Source organism: Coturnix japonica, chromosome 18, assembly GCF_054131305.1.
Source record: "Coturnix japonica strain WE chromosome 18, WE-NBRP24, whole genome shotgun sequence".
Lineage (NCBI taxonomy): Eukaryota > Metazoa > Chordata > Aves > Galliformes > Phasianidae > Coturnix > Coturnix japonica.
The window spans coordinates 4179213-4202223 of record NC_140680.1 but is presented as its reverse complement, the minus strand read 5'-3'; the positions used below and the strand labels follow the sequence as shown (position 1 = coordinate 4202223).

The 23011-nt window shown below is 42.4% G+C and overlaps 1 protein-coding gene and 1 long non-coding RNA gene across 5 annotated transcripts in view; one reads left to right on the top strand and one right to left on the bottom strand.

Moving 5' to 3' along the window:
• Positions 1 to 5915, bottom strand: part of LOC107320235 (uncharacterized) — a 107997-nt gene extending 102082 nt beyond the window's left edge. The window contains exons 1-3 of one of the 3 annotated variants that reach the window (XR_014935612.1): positions 5742 to 5874; positions 4335 to 4406; positions 2361 to 2446 (exon numbers count right to left, since the gene is read on the bottom strand). This is a non-coding gene — a long non-coding RNA (uncharacterized LOC107320235). Of the gene's footprint in view, positions 1 to 2360; positions 2447 to 4334; positions 4407 to 5741 lie in introns of all 3 variants that reach the window. The other 2 variants (XR_014935613.1, XR_014935614.1) reach the window with 2 other exon arrangements.
• Positions 5916 to 6135: 220 nt separating this feature from the next.
• The window catches only part of GLRA1 (glycine receptor alpha 1), a 38576-nt gene continuing 21700 nt past the window's right edge, over positions 6136 to 23011 (top strand). The window contains exon 1 of one of the 2 annotated variants that reach the window (XM_015875915.3): positions 6136 to 7127. In XM_015875915.3, coding sequence (XP_015731401.2) covers positions 7072 to 7127 — 56 coding nt within the window. In that variant the 5' untranslated portion in view covers positions 6136 to 7071. The remainder of the gene's footprint in view (positions 7128 to 23011) is intronic. The other variant, XM_015875916.3, reaches the window with a different exon arrangement.

Below are 23011 nucleotides of genomic sequence, written 5' to 3'. Positions count from 1 at the left end.
ACAAAACTAGAGGAGAATACAATATTCTCAACAACTGTATGATGGTCAGCACCTGGAAAGAAAAGTTCTGGCAAGACTGGCTCTAGAAGCAACTCTGGTTTATTTCATATGCACATGATACTGTAATCAAAGATGTTTTATAGGCCCGGACCTTGGAAAGAAATAGTAGTTCTGGGTTCTCAGGGATCGCCTGGTAATTATTTTGTACAGGTCAGTAGATAATTAACTTCTGACTTTTGGCTTAAACTTCCTATGGAAGGAGCAATGTATTTTCTCTAGAGCTACAAGGCCTATGCTGCATCTTAAGTTACCCTCCTGATACTACATAAACTGTAATAGTGACAAGCCCATGAAATGCAGCAGAACAGCTCACAGCTCATGTCAGGTGTCATTATATAAAGCACAAGACATTGAAAACCACTAATAAATCAGCACTGCTGGGGGGAAAAACAAACATTCTTTCTTTTTAATTCCTCTTTTTCAGGGATTACTGCCTTAACCTGATTCACACACATGGCACGGAAGTCAATGCCTCACTCAACAAGCTCTTCACACAGCCTCCTAAATGATCACAGAATCATCCTATCACCCTAACCCTAATCACACAATGACCCAGGTTGGAATCCTCAAGTACCATGAAGTTCCAACCCCCCTGCCTGGCAGGGCCACCAAACATCCACATTTGCTAGATCAGGTTGCCTAGGGCCCCATCCAACATGCATGCAACCAGTCTTGCAGTCATCTAACCAAGGGCTTTGCTCTACTTCCCAGGACTCCACAATCACAAATGGGCTATCTTCCCCCTGATGATAAACTAACACAGCCCCTAATCCTTTTGTCAATAAATACATTGCCCAGGAGAGTGAAGGTCAAGAACGATCTATATAAAAGCAGAGAATGATGTAGGGTAAAGGTCTTCATATTTAAGATACTGAGCTAATGTTTATATATGGCCTTACAAGAAGGGAAAGCGTACCTGCATTGGTTGAAAGACTACAGTCATCAGACACTTCAAATAACTGCCTGCACAACCTGTAGGGCAGTAGGAAGACAATGCAGCCTTTCTGTACAGTCCACTTCTACTTTGAATACTATCGTCAACCTGAGACACAGCTCCCAATAAAGAAACATACAGAAACCAGAAGATAATTTGATAAGGATATATCAAACATGATAGAGTACTTCATAATCAATAAGCTCCAGCATAGTGACCAAATACAGCATTATTACTTTTTCTAATAAAAGCTCTGTGATGACGATTGACCTCTCATTTTTTAAACAAATTGAAAATATTTTGTCACATATATGAGGTCTGAATTTCAGCCCAAAAATCACTCATTCACACCACAGATCCCTTACCTCCACACGTAATGGCCTCTAACTTTACTATGCTATTTTCTATGCAGAGGTCCCCACTGGATGTTCTCCACCAATCCACTGCATACCAAAACAGACCTTCTCAAATGTCTTAACAGCATTTAATTCTAAAAATGCTTTTGTAACTGTAGATAAGATGGACCTTTAGATTAGTTAGAGCAGATTCTCTTTCATCTGGATATCTTTTCAGCTATATTCTTGACTAATCACTTTAGAAAACATTGCAGGAACATTCTAGGGTGTTATTTTACCAGTAATTGTGAAAAAAAAGTGCCACAGGCTGTATGAGTTTCTAGGAATTTTTTATTTAGTTGCACTGTTTTGCATACAAATAGTTCACGACACACAGAAATTAACAGAACATGAATGTACTTAATAGAATTCTTTGCAAAATCCGCAATTTCAGACCTGTTTTTCATTTTTCAGCATCAAAAAGGCAAGCATTACTGCGGTAGCAATTTGAACCTCTGCCTTGAGAAACACAATGAAAATACTTGGGGCACTGTTTCTTCATTAGCAATTCTCCACAGAACAAACTGACAATAATGGATTTAGTATTCCCAAGATACTTTGAGAGTACTTTTCTGTTATGTCAGCCACTTCTTTACTGAATATTCTGTAATGTATCTGGGAAGGAAGGCAGCATGTGCATGTTCTGTTTTCAGCTTGAAGGAGCTTATCCTCATATAAGGGTTTAGTATTGGAATTTTAACAAAGGAAAGAAAAGAAACTGAAAATGGCGCTGCTGTAAAATCCATAAATGAAAACCAGACCACAAACAGAACCAACTTGCAGTTGTGAATGAGTGAATTATCCAAATGAAATGTATTTTCATTTAGGCGCAGAGTGATTTCCACAGCCCTATAGCTTTTCCCTTTTCTTAAAATGATAACAGGGGTCAACTATCAAAACCAAAATGAACTCACAGACCTCCAGGAGCACAAAAAGATTCATTTGCTTCACAAGAGAAGAAATTCACTTACATACTTCAAGGGGACAGAACCAGTGAGTATTCGAAAGAAAACTCTAAAAGGGATCTGGAGGAACAGGTACTCCGTGACTCTCACAGCTAGAGAAAGAATTAAGAGAGAGGAGACAGTTAGAAAGTGGTTTGTTTCCAGCTGCGAAAGGCTTGGACCTATTGACAGATGTATCACCTGGCTATATGTACAACCATTATCTGTAGTTGTGCATGCAGAGTAAAAAGTTTAGCAAGTCAAAAATGTTGTGCACATTCCCCATAGCATCCTACCAAAAAGGTCTGATCTGCGCAAGTGATAAGAAAAAAAGATAATGAAACAGGCTTACAGCTATAGGTGCATTTCAGCAACTCCACTCTGGATCAGATTTGGCCTTTCATGGTCAATTAATATATAGCAAATAAAAATGCAGTGATATTTAAATTCTTTTCAAGCTTCATTCTGATAAAAAAAAAAATAAAATTCTGAAATCTTCAGAAAGACACTGAGATTTTGGGAGAGAAAATAGGCCAGGAGATGCTTTGTTGTACAGTCACCTTATACAACTGACCTGATCCTCCTGACTAGACTGATGAAAGCTATGAGTTGAAGTAACAAGAGAAGGCAAAAGAGTTATTTCACAAATTCTTTGCCATGTTCCTATTTCCATTTCCCTCAACAGCTGCCATTCATTGCACTGCTAATGGTGGCTCAGCCTTGATTACAGTCATATCCTGTTCCCGGTTATCACCACTCATAAACAGCCAAACATAACACTGAAGATTAATATCTCATGTTGGACAGAAACATCAGAAGCCAGTTATCCCTAAACACTAATGAAAACATGAAGAAAAACAGAAAAACCACCAGATGCACTGGATGTACTACAGAGGCCTCAGTCACCAATACTAACTGAAATGTTTGAACTACCAGAAGGAATGATAACAATCAGATTCACTCATGGTGAAGACAGTAACGAGATTGTGATGATAAAGCATTTGAGATCTTGCCCTCTGTTGTAGAACAAGCACCCACAATCCCAACCATGCAACCCCAGCAACTTCCTTTTTATTGAGATAAGCCTAGAACTGCAGAGAACAAAGTCCCATCTGTTCATTACTGCAGTGGTGACACTCCACTGTCAGCAGCTGCAACATTTCATAGTATCTTATGATGTAAACTATCTGTCAGTCACAGACCAGGAAGATTAAGATGCAGAAGTTTCTTAGACAACTTTATCCAGAATGAGTTTTACAGGACTGTTACTGTTTTTATTAGTCTGTTTCAAAACGTAACAAAGTGAACACACAGAAGGTAATTCTGGCTTTGAAAGCCTCACTGAGACTATGATGACTTAACTTTATCCTGTTTGAATGAGTTCCACAAGCGAAAGACATTTTATAAATGCCTTCCAAAACCACTTGGAGTCTACTTGGAAAATAAGAGGATCTGGCAAGTAAACCCTCCTAAACATCACACAACCGCAGCAAAATCAAGCAGAGAGCTAAAACTCAGTCTATGGACAAGCCAAGGAGAAAAGTCTTGGGTTAAATCAGAGAATAGGAACTCCAAGGAACAGGAGCCAGCCCTAACCACGTACCTAAGTAGCACACACAGGGCACTGTACCAAGACAAGCAAGTAACAATTGGTTCAGCACCAGGAGGACATACAAGAGTATATAATCCAGAGGCAGACATCCTAGTCTAAATAAATAAATAAGCAAAACAAATCCAGAAGATACTCTGGATAACAGCAAAACATGTAATATGGGAAGTGCAGGTACATTTGGGGCCTACATAAGACGACATACAAAATTCACATCTCTTAAATTCACATCTCTTGATTTTTTTACCTGATCTAGATTGTCTGAATGCCTACACGTGCTTCAACCCTTTATTATTATTATTATTATTATTATTTTGTCTTAGTTTCCCCAAATGCCAGAAAAAAAACAAGTAACAAGAAATGATCAAGGACCAGCAGAAGAGTCCACAGACCTGAACAAATCTTTCAAGTCTGCCAGCTCGCACCACCAGGACAGAGGACTGCAAAGCAGGTAAATTCTTCCCCTGGGAAGAAAAAAAATAGCAGTTTTGCAGCCTTCATCAGGAACAGCTGTGAAGCATTGTTGTGTTATACACACACAGACATCTGCTTTCTCAACCTTACACATAGCCACCCTACTCCCTAACCCAGGGCAGTGCAAGGAGAGCAGGTGGTTTGGAGAAAAGAAGGTAAGCCTGAATTCCTTTGTTATAAAGATGAAACTTGCAACCAAGGGAGAAAACCAATGAGCTGGTCATATCTCTTACAGAGCTGATTTCTAAGGGAAGCAGAGAGGCTGGATATCCTCAAGATTTAAGGCACAGCTGCAAAGAGATGTTTTTGCCTTCTGCCCTCGGTGCCGCTTTCCAATACAAAATACAAGGAAACACCATTTCCCTCCTAATCTGTGGGTCCTACTAGCGTTTCCAGTTTGGAGCTCCTCCTCTTGGCTGTCAGCACAGTGGGGGCTGGAAAAGAATAGTGACAAGAAGCTTGCCCATGTGGGGATAAATATCAGTAAAGAAAATACAGCAAGGATCCAGCAAGCAGCAGGGAGAATGCTACTGCATAGAACTGCACAGTACCACGTCCCCAGGAGTAACCGTGAACTGAAATCAGAGCCTGTTATTAATCTAGCTAGACACTGAGACCCAGTAGCTGGAGTAAATCAGATTAAACTCCTCTTCAATAGATAGGAGCCAAGCAGATTCTTTTCTTCCCCTTTTATTTTGAAAGACAACCCAGGAAATATTTTTGTCTGTTTGGCTAAACAAACATACTGATTTAAAACAAATAGAAATAGGAGATCAAAAACATCAGGTTAATTTTGGCACTGAATAACATCATTTGTGATACAACCAAATGTGAGAAGGAAAAAGACGGATAATTCCTAGCCTGGGGGGCTACACTACTGGTGAAGCAAGCTGTTCGTTTCACACACCCCCACTCCACCTTGAGGATGGAAAGATTCTTTGAACACATTGGGAAGAAAAAAAAAAAAAAAAAAGAAAGAAAAAAAAAAAGGAAAAGAAAAGAAAACAGCTAAAAAGGTGTTAAAAGTGTTTCTTTTCCATGAGGAGTTTTACAAAGCACAGGATAGGTAAACAAAGTAGAACATAAAGATGAAAAATCCCCTTACAATGGGACAAAACGGAACAGAAAAAAGTCCTATATGATGTAGGAGAGCTACGTTTTCATTTAACTCAGAAATTAATGAGAAGCAAAGCAGAGTGGTTGACTTACACTATGGCTAAGGAGCCCAGTTCCTCCCTCCCAAACAACCACGCTCAGCACCCTGAGAGCACGACAGGAGCCCAGGGTACCAGAGCTTTTATATGAAACTGCTAAATGCTCCTTACCTGCCCCAGCCTTGATGGCTCTGGTGTTTGCCAAACCTCTTTGAAAAACCACATGTCAGAAGGAAAAAAGGAGAAAAATAAAAGGAAAAAGAAAGAAGAGAAACAACAGAGATGATCCTTAAAAGCCAACAGCAACACATAGCAACTGCTACTCAAGTAGATGTTCCACGAGATGGAGACTTAAGGCACGTTACGCTTGCCATGTCAAGGGAGATGATTTCAGAGACTTCTTAAAAAGACAGTGATTTGAGTTAAAAAAAAGGAAATAAAACAAAACGTATCAGCACTTTAAAGGTTAACATCCTCTGCTGAACAACATGCGTTTATCCAACCACATCCTAGAGTAGTTTTTTCAACCCTGAGACCAATGAGCACAGCTAAGAGGAGGGCCTTCGGATGGTGGAGAGGCTGAGTTACCCCCTCCTTTCTGCTTTGCCTCTTCTCCACCACCACCTTTTTTTTCTTTTTTTTTTTTTCTTTTTTTTTTTTTTTTTAGTTTAGTAAATTAATGCAGCAAGAAACTCCCAAGATCTGGCAAGCCCTAGCAGGGGAGAGAGGGCAGAGGGGAAATGAAATGCATTAGGAGGACACTGAGCCACTTCCTTTCTGAGTGCAATGGGAGTGCTTCCCAAGAAACTTCCCCTTCACTCTGGCCCTGAGCAATGGGACATCTTCCCTACAGCAGCAATAACTTATTCGGGAGGAAAATAACCCAGGAAGCTGGAATCAACAGCACCCAAACGGCAAGCAGGAAAGCAACACGACTGGGACTGCAGCACGGCTTCACACTGACAAATTCCTGTGGATGTAATTAGGAAGACACCCCGGCTAGCAGCAGAGATTAAAGCCCCGGGTTGTTGAGGGTCGCCCCCCTCCCATCCAACCCCACCACCCCGATGGCAAATCTACATCCCCTGCATCTCTCCCACTCGCCAGCCTGATGTCCGGAACGGGATCCAGCTGAAGGGAGATCTCGGTGCTGGAAGCCTGGTCCTCCGGCCCCGAAGCAAGCACTGCAGTGGCGGGGCACAGCGGAGAGGCGGGCCAAGCTAAGCCAAGGCAGCGCCGGAGCGGAGAGGAGCCGCCGGCAGATCCGCAGGCGACCGCGGAGCGCCCATCACCGCCGCTGTCCAGGGTGCTGAGCGGGGCCGCCCTCTCCGCTGCTGTCCGGGGTGCTGAAGGAGCCGCCCCGGCCTTGCCCCCGGCCCAGGGGGGGGTGGTTCGCTTCTCTCACTAATTCTCCCCCAAGTGCCGGGCTACTTTATTGGCCAACCCCACCGGCCCACCCCTCGCGGAGTACAAAATAAACATCATAGTGAGAGCTGGAAAAATGTGCAACGTCAACGCGCTCGGAGTCTACGTGTGGGAGACGATCGTTTTCTTCAGGTAAGTCTCAGTTTTGCGGGAGGAGTGTGTGCACGCCGGGCTGGACTTCTGTGCCCATCCTGAGTTTGGGGCACAGAACCCAGAACGGTCTCAGCCTTAAAAGAGAAGCGTTATGCCCTTCTCGAACTGCCTTTTCCCCTCCTCTCTGTTCCCCGAGATTAGCTATCCTACCTCCTCGGGTTCGGGACTTTTCATAGCTTTGAGAGTTTCTCTGTTTAATTAGCACTGCAATCTCGCTAACCGCAGTGCTGAAAACAACAAACCCGGCTGGTTGCAAAGTGACAACTAGTGGTGGATGGGAATGCTGCACTTGAATTTGCCCGGGTAAATATCCCCATCTCACCCCCTCCCCATCCTAAGATTGCGGGTTCAGGTGAGTTCCGTGGGATGCTTTCCTCTCCTCAGATCTTTATCTTAAGATATCGTGGGCTTTCCTTTCAAGGAGAGCTCACCCTATTGCCCCAGCTTGCTCTGCCTACAGTTACTGAAAGCAAAGAAATAATCTTCCTTCATCAACTTTGTTTTTCTTTCATGTTGTTTTTGAACACTTTCACTTGTGGAACCTAATCAAAAGCCAGAAGGGTCAATGGGACTTCTTTTGCAATTGTATCAATCGTTGAGTAGCTGTATTTTGACTTTGTTTTAGATGCATTCCTTTACTCACTTAAGGGGCAAGGTAGCAGAAGGAGCTGTTTTACCTTTCAAGAATTGCTTCCACTCCAGTTCTCCATGCAGTGCTTTTATTAAGCAAATAGGGGAAAACATCATAAGAGAGAAAACGTCCCATCTGCATGAGTGGTGCAGCCTGCTGTATAGCAAGTAATAAGTGCCAGATACATGCAACTGAAAAAAAAAAAAAAGCTTTCACGATCTGAACTATTCAGTCTTATATTTCATTTCAGTTGCATGACTCTTGATTCTACATTTCTGACTTTTTTCATAGTCTCACCTTAAAGTGTTTAAAGGGCAAGAAGAGGCATTATTTGTATGTATATCACTGAAGTAATACTTCTTATTTTACAAATAATAACATTCCTGCTGACAGCGGACAGAGCTTTCAAGCTCATGCTTCCTTTCTTTAAGAACACTAACTTGTTCCCACACACAAAAATCAGGTTATCTCCACTTCTCTTGTAATTCCATAGGAAATCAAAGAGGGCACATCTTATCATAATTTATCTGTTCAACAAAGAAAGAAGTTCTGGAAATAACTGAAGCTATATTCACTTATACCTTCTCCTATCACTTATTCCTGGGAATATCTAAAAAGCAGCACACAATGCTTAGTATTTCAGAGCCATTCTTTCCTGTTTAGTCACAAGTGTATAAACAGCACTACAAAACACAGTGGGGTGAAATAGAAAGAAGCGTATTTATGCACAATAGAAAATCTTGATTAAGATACAATATCGAAGCAGGGATGAAAAGCAAGGTTAAATGGCACAAGTACTCTGGAATGGTCTCCAGAAAAACTAGAAGACAAAAGGGGAAGGAAGGGGAGAGAAAAGGAAAAAAAGAGTGTAATTCCAGGCTTGGGTTTCCTATGGCTGTAATCTTAAAGCCATATCTCCCTTGAACTGCTTGCACAAGTGAATTGGTACACATGTGTCTTGCCAGTCCTGTTCTATGATGCACGCTGTTATGCATCACACTACGCATCTGAGTACCTACAGGTTCTCAGCTCATCAGTTAAACTCTCAGACATTCAAAATCTCAGTTAAACAGTACATTCAGGTTCTAATGTAAATGTTTACACTGTTACAAATCATACATATGCATACATATACTCTACATTTGATCATGCCATATTGCATAAAAAAGGTATGCAAGATGAAGCCCTCTGAATATCAAAGGTATGCAATATCAAGTCAAGTGTTCTTGAAATAAGTAATTGTAATTAAGAAAATTTGAAAGTGTTTAATTGCAGGAAGTAATGAAACCAAATTGTTCTCTGTACTGCAATCATTTTCCAAACAAGAAACGATTCAACAATTCCTGCTTGAAACTGACTCTAAACAATGCTTTCCTTCCCACCCTCTGCTTCCCTTCATGTTATGTCTTCCATTAATTGCAGGCCAAAAATCTACCAGACTTTCCAGTCTGGGAATAGCTTTGCTATTTCAGCTTCAGTAAGAAAAGTTCATTCATTAAGAGTCATTCATAAACTTAGTGTGCCAATTACTCAAGCACTCAGTCATGCATAATGTCAAAAATACAAAACAGCAACAGGCATACAAGATGATAATCCAATAATCCATAATAGAAGTATACATTGCTTAAAATTACAGAGTATACCACACTTCACTGCCAGCCTGTTGAAAATATTCTGGAAAGAAAATCCATGCTAGTATATACACTGTAAAAATAATGAAAGAAAAATCCAAAGTCCCAAAGGAAAATGCAATAGAGCCAATACAAGAAGCAAGACTAGATCTGTAGCTTAACAATAGTATCCTTTGCCAGTCTTTTAAAAAACAAGACCCCGTGGGAAAGAGTAACAGCTGGTGTGTGAACACAAACATTATGGTATTGCCAATGTAATATTTGTTTCTGCTACAGCCAGGGTGTTTTTGAAGGAATTTGCCATCAGCAGTTCATTCCAACGTGCCTTCCTTTATGGAGAACGTTTCCCCTTGTGCTACCTTTCTTCCCAGGCTGCAACCACTTGCTATAGCTATGACTAAGACATTTACCAAAAACCTGGGCAGACAGATGGGGATGGAAGCTGGGTTGGAATGGGAGGAGAAACAGGTCTTCTGACAGACAGACTGCTTTATCAGTCCTTCCTTACACATCTCTGGAACACAAAATACTATTTCTCAAAAATAATAATGGATTGGACAATATTTACACAGGCTCTTACATAAGCTCTCCTTTCATCTCTGGAGATTCTCCCAAAGTTTAACTATGTACACCACATCTTTGTACCCCAGTTCCATTGGGAATTCCTTCATGTAGAGCAAAACACTGCCCATATGCCGTGATGGTATTGCCTGGATTTCTTGCTCTATGATAGCCTTTTAATGGCTGTAGTGATCCAGAAATGCCGCTGCAGAAGCCTAAGGATTGGGAGATAAAGGATGGCCTAAAGTTTGCACTTAATCCAAGTGGACATGGTCCTGCGAGGCTCTAAAGTGGTTTGTGCCTCATTTTTATCCTAATCACTCTTTGCACATCAGGAACCAGAAGCATGACCTTCATCTAACCAAAATGAGTTAGCTCCTTCTGAACGGGGACTTATCAGCTAGCAGGAGTGATTCAAGCCAGCTGCTCTGAGTGATACACAGGCTCAGACGCTACTGAATTCCACTACTAGCCTTTTCCTACTCCATTTGATCAGTAACAGAGCTCTTCAATTTCAGCTTTTAAAATAACATACTATTGTGATGCTGTTTTTTGCTTTAGTGGGGAAAAAGAAGAAAAAAAAAAAAAGAAAAAAAAAAGAACAAAAACAAAAAACTGTTTTGCTTTCCACAGAATAGACTTTCAAGTAAAATAGGCAATTTGAGATCTCCTGATTTCATCTTCTTGAAAATGCAACAAAATGGAAGGCAGGGGAAGGAAAAGGGCAGTATGTATGCTTTTCCAGACCTTCTGCTATACCTCTGCAGTGCTAGATAGCATTGCAGAGATACCCGTGAATGAAACATTAACCAGAGACTGACTGAACTGCAAGCCAAGTAATGTAACAAATATTGTTGGTAGATAAAGAGTGGCTTACTAACACTAAAATCTGCTAGAAGTTGTGCTTTTGACCTGTTGTGCCTCTGCTCTGAGGCTGTTAGCCCCTCCATGAAATAAAAATGACTTGGCAGAGTCTTAGAATTGGCAGCTCTAAGGACACTCTTTAGCTTCTTTGATCTGCAACCTGTGGTAGCCCCATTAGAGACCCTACTAAAACAGTTACCTATTCAAGGCTGGAAAACACAAGGAGGAAGACAATTCAACATAGAAGACCTTTTGAATCATTCAACAAAGAAAGATATATTTGTGGTCATCTCACAATAGGTGCAGGGTATTTGGGACTCTGCCTTCTACAGGGATTTTATACACACTTCCATCCATCCATAAGAATTCACTCACAATTCAGGCAAGTAAGACAAATTAAAATATGTAAAAAATACTTTCTAACTTGCAGCCTGATCTTAACTTTTCCATATAAACAGTTGGCTTAAAGAACCCAAGACCTACCCTCAGCACAAAAAAAAGGCTCCACGTGTGAACAGAAACTTTCTGCTTTTACATTAGATGCAATGAGCAGGAGAACAGTAGATAAGCAAGGTTATTAGCAAACACATCACCAAAAAAGCTGCTGTCTTGCATGCATTAACAAAATATCCTACAACTCCGGGGCACTGTGCAGAATTTAGATATGTGGACTAGCTGTCCACTCGTACTCCTGCTGTACATTGCACTACTCTGCAGAGAATCTCATTAGCAGGACATACATTTACTCTTCACATACATCATGGGAGCTGCTTCTGGAAAGAGAACTATATGGAAAGGGAATAGAATACATTGGAGCATTCCATCACAAACTTTCTACAAAGAATTCCTTCAAGAACAAGGCTTAGGGCAGGTGATTTTGGCCTTTCTCTGACTCATCTTGTGCAAGAGGTGTTGGAGACAACACGCTTGTTTAGAGCAAGTCAGTAAAGGGCCTTTGACACTGTTTTAAGTGTCTCAGATTTGATAGCAGAGACTAAAGGCTAACACCTTCATTCATAACACCAAGTGACTCAAGGCAGAAAGGAAAGCACTTGTAGGCAGCAGCACACTGCAATTCTCCTGTTCTTAACCAACAAGTTAGTTCCATTAGTGAGATGAATTTCAACAGCCAACAAACCCTTAGAAGACAACCTGAGCAGAAAAGGATTCCAGCATCTGAATTAGGATGTTAATCAGTGTCCAGAATTAAATTACTTTATTATCCCAATACCGACCAACAATCATTCATCTGTAATAGAAAACCAGCAGAGAAGTCTGTTCTCATTTCATTCTAACAATACAGGTTAAAAGGGCTCACCAAATTTCAGTATTAAGAACAAGATGTCAGACCACCTAATGAATATAACTGCTATTTAGTTACTGATGAAAGACAAAGGTTTAAAGAAATAAATCACACTTTAAAATCACAGCATCTAAGTATGTCAAAGGGCCTAAGTCCATTCACAGAGTTTCACTTGCTCATTTTCTTTTAACTCCAGAGTTTCTCTCAGAATGCTGGAGTAACTGGCATTAAGATAGATAGGAACAAAAAGGCACTGTCATCTTATTTTATTTGTCTGTCTCAGCACTTGATGTTGTGGCACATTATATCAAGACATCTCTATTTCCAGTAAGTTACCCTTTTGGTTGGCTATTGTCTTGCATACTTCCTATCGACCTTTGCACCTATCAGCAAAGGCAGAATGATTTCTATTCTCACAAAATGTATGGTTACACTCACACACTCCACACTACCTTTAGAGAAAAAATGGTTAATTCTGTTCTGACAAACTAACAGAAAGAATAATAGTTTCTGCATATCCTCCCCACCACTTTTTGATTCACCAGCCTTGACAAAAAAACAAAAACAAAATCCAAATGCTTTTGAGAGCCTCATTCTGGAAGGAGAGGGAAATCTGCTAACATTGGTGGTCCTGGGATAAACGGAGCATGGAATGCTCTAATGCGAGGCACAAGAAGGTTCATTAGCAGCCATGATCAGGGACACTTCATCACCATGCTGTCTGACTGTTGCCTTGTAGACCTACTTGCACAGCTCAGAAAAGAGCAACTTTTCCATTGCACTCAACTTTAAATATTGTTAACTCAACAGGTCACTTTTCCTGCAAAGCAGCAAAAAAAGAATTCACCCATCTTCTCTTTCCTCTTCCTTTCCCCAAATTACTCTGGTGCTCAGAGATATGATTTAGCAGAGGGTTGTTAGAGATAGGGTACTATGGTTAGGCTGTGGTTGGACTTGATGCTCTTTGTGGTCTTTTACAACCTTAGTAATTCTATGATTATCCAAACAATTTACACTTGCGAAGCCAAATAACAGAGGGCATTTCCCTGGAGGGGAAAAATTTACATTGGTATCTCTTAGTTATGATGACTACATGATACAAAATAATACAGCCCCAATAACCTCTTGGGAATCTGCCAATTTGCTCTAGTTGATCTGGTCTTGGAGGTCTGCATGCTTTGATCTCAGTAGTGCTACGGATTAGATATATACCTCACAGCTGCTATTAAACCTCTACAGATGCTTCAGGAGACCAGCACTCAAAAAATGAAGACAGAAACGTAGCTTTTGTGTCTCTCAGTAGGGCCAAAGCACAGAAAAATCTCGCAGAGAGCAGAAATAGATGGAGACAGATGCACCCATCATTTACACGTGCTGAGCACACCCCATTATGCAGACAATTATTTCATCCATATAATGCACCATGGTAAGCTGCTGATTTGGGGACTGCACCACATCTGGCTGCTACATAGACACAGTTGGCATTCTGTAAATACATCTCTGTTGGATTTAAGTACTAGCTGAGAAAAACAGGAGAAACCTTAATTTAACACACCCCAGGATTTTGAGAGGGAGGGGGAAAACAAAAGTGTTCTGCACCTGCTTTCCTTTTGATTTCTCCTTTTACCATCTTTCCACTGTTGTTCACAGTTTGCTGGTGGAAGGGGAAAAAAAAAAAAAAAAGGAAAAGAAAAAGAAAACAAATGCCTTAGCAGACAGTCAAGGAACTCTATTGTTTTTATCAGTGCTTTGTTGTAGGGTGGGCAAAAAGGGGGGGAAGGCCACTAAGAGGTTGCCAAGACAAGGAGTGTCGCATGCACAGAACAGCTGGGCTTGCAGTGCAATCAATCATCGCATGTGCTGCCTTCAGCTGAACGCCCACAGCAGCTCCTAACACGCCTGCCCTCCGACCACGCAGACAGAATACTGATCCTGTCCCCCAGCCCAGGCAGGACTGAAGCAAACAAACACACAAATCAATGTGTAACAGCTGAGATCAATGACAGATCGAACCACCATCACACTCATCTGTTTCAGCAGCAAAATCAGTGAGCCAGAAATCGGGCAGGAAATACAATAGAATCCATCACTTATCCTCTTCATTTGGTTTCCTTTGGAAGTTTTGTTTGTTTTTTTCATTTTGCATGATATGGGTAAAAAGATGCCTCGTGTAAAGCCCCAGGGAGCACAAGCACCTCCTCCCCTCACTTACTGAGGAGGTATGAACCTGAAAGCGTGTAAGGGTCAGCTGCTATCAGCAGTACTTAAAACAATTCTTAGTGCTAAATGTCCCCATTGCTGCCAAGAACCCCTATGTAGAAATAGGTAGAAATGTAGCCATTAAGGTAAGATCTGTGCAATGCACACATTACTGCAGCTGGGAGCAGGAAAGTAAGATGCTCTGAATTCTAAGGTGAGGCAGCTTTCTCTTATTTTGTTAAGAACTGCAAAGAAAGAGTCTGGACAAGAAAGTGACTTTCCATGGGCTCTCTTAACAATCTTGTCTTTCTGTTGACTCTCACTGCTTTTCACCTGTAGAAATACTGCTGAGCCTTGCACACCCCACACACACAGAGATCATTTTCCTGCAAGAGAGCTTGCAAGATCTGATGTACAAATCAAAATACATGCATCCCACCCCTTCTGTTTCCCCACACTGCTGTGAATCACAAGTGTTGTCCAGCTTCCAGCCCCATCCATCACACCATAACACAGGGCTGCGTGTTTAAAAATCAGCCACTGACAAAGTACAAACCCCATCAAACATGGCTTGCTTTACAGCACCAATACAAGCCTTGCAGCTTTGCCAGAACTGGAACCATGGGGTTTTTTGGACAGGGAGCTGAAGAACCCAGTCAGAGAGTGGCTATGAAGGAAGAAGAGCCCACCTGGGCTGGGGTCCCAGAGTTCAGCAATTCGTTCCAAAAGCTGCATTTCATTATAGATCATTAATAAGCTGATAAATTACACCAGAAATCAAAGATGGCACAGCAAGAAAGTTTCTCTCTTGCTACCCTTACATACAGGGCATTTGCTTTGTGTATTCATTCCCAGATATGTCAATCAAACCACACTATGCCTACAATGCTTTTGGACACAACAACTTGTTCTACCAGAAAGAGACAAAATAAGTTCTCTTCCGTCGTGCAATATAAGATACGTACATCAGAGAACCCAGACTGTACTGTAGGGACCAGTTTAGTAGGTAGGCCACATGTTAGCTTAGGTTTCTTCAGTGAAGGATCTGAAATAAAGTTTCAGAAAATAAAACCCCTCCAAACACTCAGAACCAGACATTAAATCCCTTTAAAAAGGATTCTATTCATACCACCTCCAATTCATTATAAATGAAAAAGGCACTTGCAACGTTTTTACTTGCTCATAACAAGCGGCATAAATCCTTAGACTAAAACTAATTTTTAACAAGCTGCTGTAGCAAAGTATTTGAACTGATGAAAACGCGGTTGATAGCGCAACTGCAGAGCTATAGATAGAAGAGCAGCCACGACTTCTCGTAATTCTCTGACACTTGTCTGGTCTGTGATCTAAAACCTTCTGACGTCAATAGAGGTTCCCACTGCAGCTCCTCATCCTAACATTAAATCAAGAAGGCATCAACGAGGAGCATATTACCACCCAGAATGTGAAATCTTTTCTTGTAGAGACGTTCCTCTTCTTTATTTACCACATTGAGGAAGGTGGTTTATGCATAGCTTTATACATCTGAGTAGTCCTCTTGACTTTAAAGGGAATATTCAGAGTTTATGAGGACAGACACATGCTTTTGTCTTCACAGGGTCTTTCTTCCTTTGTTTTTCAACGAAACTCCAATTAAAAGTCTTTTTTTAAAACCTTTCAGTATGCGCACATGTAAAATTCAGTGTTGGTGTTTGTTGGATTTATTTCACATTGTTAAAATCTGAGCATTGATTTGTGATCCTCCACTCTTTATGGAGATATGTTTTCAACCCTGTCTCAATGGTTTAGGTTTATACACTTCCAGAAAGTCAGTACTTGTGCTCTAAGAGATGCGCTCTCTTCTGGAGGAGATTTTAGTTGAGGATCTCACCAAAGAGAATGCCTGTGGCTTCAAAATGATGAGTTTAATGTTGTCCTTGAGAGAGAGAGGAATGGGAGAAGGAATAAAAATAAATAAAAGAAGAAGAAGGGAAAAAATACCATCTCCATGAAGCAGTATAAAGAAGAAAACAGGCTTAGTTTCAAATACTGACCACTGAAAGCTTTATCTGTAATAAATGAATGAAATCAATGGCTGAATAAACCTTCCCTGATAGCTGCCTTTGGCACATCTGGAAGCCATGAGATAGCAGGGAGAACAATGCTGCAAAGGGGCAGAGGCTGTGATGCATAGAAGGAACTGTGACTGTGCAAAAGACTTAGAACAGCAGACCTTTGAAGAACAGGGATCTTGCATACAACTGAACACTGTTACTATGCAAACGTTCACTCTCACTGAGCTTTTTCCAACTCAACTATATACAGCGCAGATTTCTTTTGTCCCCTAGATGGTTGCATAGTCATTTATTATTTTTTATTATTATTGCTCTGTCCAGGCAGCGTCAGCAATTGTTCCAAGCGCTGGTGTCTTTCCATAGAGTTAATCAGTGTAATTGGGATGCTTTATAGCTCTAGACAGGATGTTTTGCCATATGGGGTAGGAGCCATGGTCTGCAGGAAAGGAACAGTAGAATATGAAGACACACGAATACTGCAGTCTGACAAAGATTCTCTCACTACACTAAAGTTGCCGCAGATTCCCTTGGCTGGGAAGGGTTAACTTGCTGTGGAAGGCTGTGGAAAAGCATCTCCCAGCTCCTCTGCTCCTGTACAGTCAGAGAGACAAGTGGTAAAATAGCGTGGGGCACCTTTAACCCAGAGGATCCCAAAGCGCTCGCAAAACTTTAACTGATTGCATCCTGCGGCTACTGCAATGCAGCTACTTCTGGTGCAAGAGCTGGAATTGGTTTAAACAGCTCACAGCAACTGAGTACAAGCACCCAGGACAGAGACAGCAATATTTCACAAGCTTCCTTTCTCTTTTCTACCTTTCTCTTTCCTCTTCGAAAAAAATAATATTAAATAAATAATAATAACTGAGCAGATCACTGCATAGCTTACTGCCCATTTCTTTTTCAGCAGTGAAACCTATTCTCATATGCTCATATTCTCTCAGATTCCGTATCTCACCAGTCTTGATGTATACTAATACCTTTCTGTCCTGCCCCAAGGTCCAAATCTGTTCCATGCTCCTTTTGCATAGAGGTTCTCAAATAGCTGTCCCCCTCCTCTCAGAAAGCCAAAACACAACAAAGTCCCAGATCTTTCCCCCCTCAGCACCTATAGCACACCCCACATCTGTACTGCATGGCCTCTAACCTCCAGCAGCTGAGCGTGGCCACATGAATTGCAATCAGCACATCTGTAGTGCTCAGAGCTCCTTCAGCTCTGCACCACATCACACCAAAATCCAGTGCCAGGGCTCATTGCTCTCCCCCACCTCCTCTCCTTCCATCCTGTCCACCTCTACTGCTGCATACCAGAAATTCAGAGGCAACGTGACAGAGAAAAACATGCAGAAAATGAGATTCATCCTTTTTAATTGAATTGTGTATCAATATTGATTGTGCTATTCATTTTGATAGTAAATCTAATTATTTTTAAAAAGTCAGCTTGCAGTCTCTGGCAAGCACTACCAGGCCAGTGTCTGGCAGCATTTCCCTCAAGATAACACATTGATGTGCAGTCAGAAATAGCAGTCTGGGTGTGGGTTATAAGGACTGCCCCTTCCACCCCTTGCCGGGAAAGCTCTCATCTATCTGTCATTCTGTCCTTCCCCTCCTCCCTCCAGCTGCTGAGGACAAGATGAGCAGCCACAGAGGCAGGCTGAACACTGGTTGGGCTGTGCTGGTCTCCAGCTTCTGTGGCCTGAGAGATCTCAGGGGTGGGGAGACAGCTCAGGAAGCCCAGGGGAGCAGAGTGGGATGAAAAGCACTGGTGGCCGTGCTGGTGCCTGGCCTCACCGAGTTCCCGCAAAGCCCCTTCCCATGGGAGAGTTGCCATGGGTACGGCAGCTCTCGCTAGTTAATCATGGACAAGGCACTGCATTGCTGTGCCCAACCAACTGACGTTCTTCTTGCGGCTCTGCCTCTCCGCAGCGCCTGCCTGAGTCAATAGAACCGCTGAGTTCCTGATCTGTGACGCAGGCGGAAGTTGTTGGCCCCTCTGCAGCACTTGATCTGGGCACCCCCTATTTCCAGGTGTCATCACGACCACCTGAGATTTCTTTTCAAGGCTAAACACATCCAAACCACGTCATCAACATCCTTCTACCCTTCCATCTCTGCTCCGCAGAGTAGTGGGAGGCTGCCCCTTCACCTCATCCCCAACTTCTTCAGCTGCAGTACTGGGACCAGTTAGATTCAGGAGGCAGCATCAGCTTCAGCACAGGAGGAAACTACTTGAAATTAAAATCCCAAGAGAAGAGTTTCCACTATGAGCTTAGCCAGCCCAACTCAGCTACTTCAGCTTACAGAGGGGTGACACTGCATGCATGTAAATTGAACAAAAAACACAAAAAAGAGGAAAAAAAAGACACCAGCAATAGCGCATGGCACACCAGCAGACAGGCGCTGTGCTTTACCATCACAGTGCACAGTGCAGCCTCTCTGTTCCACTTTTTTTCTTTGATGCCCAGGATAGGGACTGCCTCAACCTCATCACAAATACCCCCCCTCATTCTTGGGAGAGGAGAAAGGAAAAACAGATGTCTCCATCCTGGTGCTTATGATCACATCAAACAATCCTCCCAGGGACAAACTGGGACGTTCTCCAGCCTGGGAAGAGGCTTGTGGAGGTATCAGTACTGCAGGGCCAAACCACAGCCAGATCCACGTGCATCCAAGGGAACAAGGCAAAGGCCAAGACCCAAAGCTGTGCAGCTGCAGCAGCAGTGCTGCTGTGTCAGAGCTAATGAGCACAGACAGCAATTTCCTTCTGCTGCATCCCAAACCCTTCCAGTCACAGAAACAGGATGTGCCATGAAACTTGTATTATGAAGCAGATATTCCAGTCTGAAATCTAACTGCATGGAGTTACTTCAGTAGTGCCTAGAGCTAGATCTGCAATAGCTGGAGATGCAAGCCTACGAGAGCCATGTTGTGTCCTGAAGGTTCTAAGCCAGAGGCAAGTGCAAGATGTGAGAAATGAGCTGGAGTTCAGGGTAAACAATCTGGTATCTACCATTCCATCAACCTGCAGAGAGCCCAACCAGAGCGATAAAGCCAGTGCTGCTCCTGAGCCACTGATATTGCACCACTTACCCTCATAGGTATCTAATCCTTCCTCTCTTTTCAGAGATACACTTCCTCTGCCAACACTTGTTTTGCAATAGTTTGTGCTTTTGCTGCCAGCCAGTCTTATGCTTTTTTTCCCCCCTCAGAATTAAAGATTAACAATTAAATTATTTGACAGGGGAATAGAGGCCCCGTGCTAATTAAATTCCTTGGTCTCTCCTCTTTGCAGAGCAAAAATAAATAAATAAAACTGATAGCTCTCACTATCAGCATTCAACCAGAACAGGGCAATGTGTGATGTCGGAGTTAATTAGATGGGCGGCCATGGGCATAGTGGGGGGGAAAAAAAAGAAAAAGATTTAAATATTTCACAAGGGACATACAAATGTTGGGGGGAAAGGAGGAAACAGTCAACTGAGAAGCTGAGAGATGAGCAAAACCACCTTCCAGACTGCAGCAGGCCCACCTTCTAAGCCAAATATCTGTTTATAAGAATATTTCATCTATTATCCGCTGAAACAATAACGCAGAGAGACAAAGCAAACAGCATTTGCGTAGGCTGGAAGGAACCAGTAACAGCTTTCCTGCAGAGCTTGACTGCTCCATTTTAAGGAATGCAATTCTTCAATGCCCTGAACCAGCTCAGTGGTACAGCCACCAGCTCCCACCCCTCCTGTGCCTGCTGTTGGGAAGAGCTCCTGGGGGCTGCACACACAGCAGCACTAAGACCACAAACATTACGCCTGCTCGTTGTCCCTGTGATGCAATCCTTTCTGTTGTTACTGTGCTGATTGTGTGATGGCACTTTCTCAGCCAGATCCACGAGGGATTGCACCACTGTAAATAAGATTATCTGCTGTCTGGCTGCTGATAAAATGCACCAAGACACTCAGCTCAGGCAACACTCCTGCACTGATGCAAGCTTCTTCCTCTGTGTTTTTGCTCTATTTTGCCTCTTTTTTAATTATGTGGAGAGTATTTTTTTTCCTCTCTGAACACAACAACTCACCCTCAAGTTCCAGTTCTCTTTCATCATCAGTAATTTCCTAATCACCGAGTCAGGCCAGGAGATGAGCAGTCCTGAGGGACTTCCAATGGTGCTTCTATATGAACAAACAGAGAGAATCCCAGATAGCTCCCAAGGGAGCACCTGGCCTGGACAGATCTGGAGGAGAATAGCAACTGAAGGCTTTTTGGGTGCAGTCTGAGCTGTGCTGCTACAGTAAAGCTGCAAATCCCAACTTTCACACCCAGAGTGAACATTTAAAGGGCTTCATTAGATACATCTCACCCCTATAAATGATGGTAGGATGGGCCAGCCTGTTTTATATCATTATGGCTGACTTAGAATGTAGATGCACCTGTCTGCTGCTGGAAGTATTTGGTTAGTTCCTCTTCCTTTATTTTCTTATCTAAGGGGAAATTGTTACCATGGTTTTAGGAAAACATTCAGTAAACAGATACAAACAGGACAGAACTCAGGACTTATCATTCCTACATCACTGTGATACAACGCACACAAGCCAACAGAGCTCCTAAAATGCACACCAGGAGGCACAAAACCATTCCTGGCAGTTCCAGCACATCCCCAGTGGTGCTCACAGAAACTGCTCTTCAGGATGGGCACAAAGCTGCAAAAAGCAGCGAGGCTGTAATAGAGCGACCCTCACCTCAGCATCACATTTATTAGACATATACTTCCATGCAGTAAATGAGCCTATGGAATTAATTCTGCTTGCAGAAAGAATCAGAAAATGGCACCCAAGAAGTACCAGCAAACTGGTTCATTGGAAGCAATGCCAACGCATTTAGCATAGGCTCTCACACTGAGTTTACAGAAGAGCTGAACACCCCTTTCTGTGCTCTTCCATCTCATCTTTTTGTTTTATAATTATTATTAAACAAATGCCAGGGGAACTGCAGGTTTTAATTATTTTCTTGCACTTAAAGGTTATTGTCTCTGTCTGCTCCCTACCCCCATTTTTTTCCACTTCCATCATTCCTCCAGCCTGGAGTTAATGAGAAGAAATCAGTGTATTGCACTATCTGGCATCTCACTGCTGAAGTGGCAGGACTCTTTGGTTACCAAGTCATTTGCTGCTTAATTGAAATCTTTTCTCTGGACTCATTGCCATGCAGGCACTCTATTGGAATGCAGCTTTCAAGCCCAGTATTGATCCTCCTCCCACTCCCAGCTTTCCTCCTATATGTTTGCAAATCAATTGCACCAGATTGTTTTCCTTCTTAAAAAATAAATATATATTAATAAATAAAGAAAATAATCACTCACTCCACAACCCTGTTTATCCCTGGAATGCACTATTTGGGCTTTGCATCAGCCCTTAGAGCAGACATAGGGGACAAGAAATGTCACGTGGCTACAATAAAAGCTAGATCTCCACTCTGTCACACCAACTCCCAGCACAAGTGTGCAGCCGCTAAGTTCAGATAAGGTTCAGTCTGGGAATAAACTGTGAAGCACAAGGGTAAATGATAACCTAACTTTAGGCCCTCACTGGAATTTATCCCCCCCGTAGCAGAGAAGAGTGAAAAGAGTAGTGGTCAGAGAATCCTAACAGTAGCAACTTGCAAGAAGTCAGCCTGCATTTATGGGTTGGCATCTCATCACCTGCTAACACTGGAAAATAGAGTCAATGCTACACACATTACTACTGACTCCTGATTTAGAACTTGTTGGTTCAAAATGCTTTTGCCAAGGCTCATCTAGATAACATTTGTGTCCTGAGCCTCAGCTCACTGGCACTGTACACACAGGTCTGAGAGCTGAGTCACATTAATGCCGCACACTGAAACTATCTCCAAATTCCTCTGGTGGACCTCATGTCAGTACTTAGCACTATGCTACCAAGAGGCAGCAGGCCTGACTTCTGCAGACTCCTCAGTGCTTTCAGCTCAGGAAACACAAAACTTCCCAAACCAATGCTCTCATGCTACAAGAAGACTACAAGACAATGCAGCTTAATACCCTGTGCCTGCTGTAAACATGCTTAGGCCTCTCAGCTGCTCAGCCACAGCAGTTCCTAAACAGCTCTTATACTTAAAAAACCCTGGGAACTGAAAAGGATGAAACAACAAATCACGCTTCCTACAGAGCAGCTCTTTGACTTATTACATATGTGCATTGCAATACCTCCTGTAGGCTTCAGCCAGCAGTAGGCATCTGAACTCACAAGCAGAGACAAATCTTGTCTTAAGCAGCTGGCAAGTCACTTCTTGTTTTTGTTGTTGTTTGGTTAGTTGGAGTTTTATTTGTTTGTTTGATAATCCAGATGATTTTGCAACACAGTTTAAGCCTGGGAAGAGAACCGTGTTTGCATAAATGCCATATATACACAGGGCAGGAAATGAATAGTGTCTATTCCTGTCTTGGAAGTCAAACTTTCTGGCAAGACTGAGGACAGACATCCAGTACCAGCGGCCACTTGGTTCAGCACAGGAGAATTCCTAAGCCAAAATCACCAACGTTGCAGGTCCTTCAGGCTCCCATTTAATCTGAAGACACACAGGCAGCCTTCATCAGGCTTCTAGAGGGGAAGATT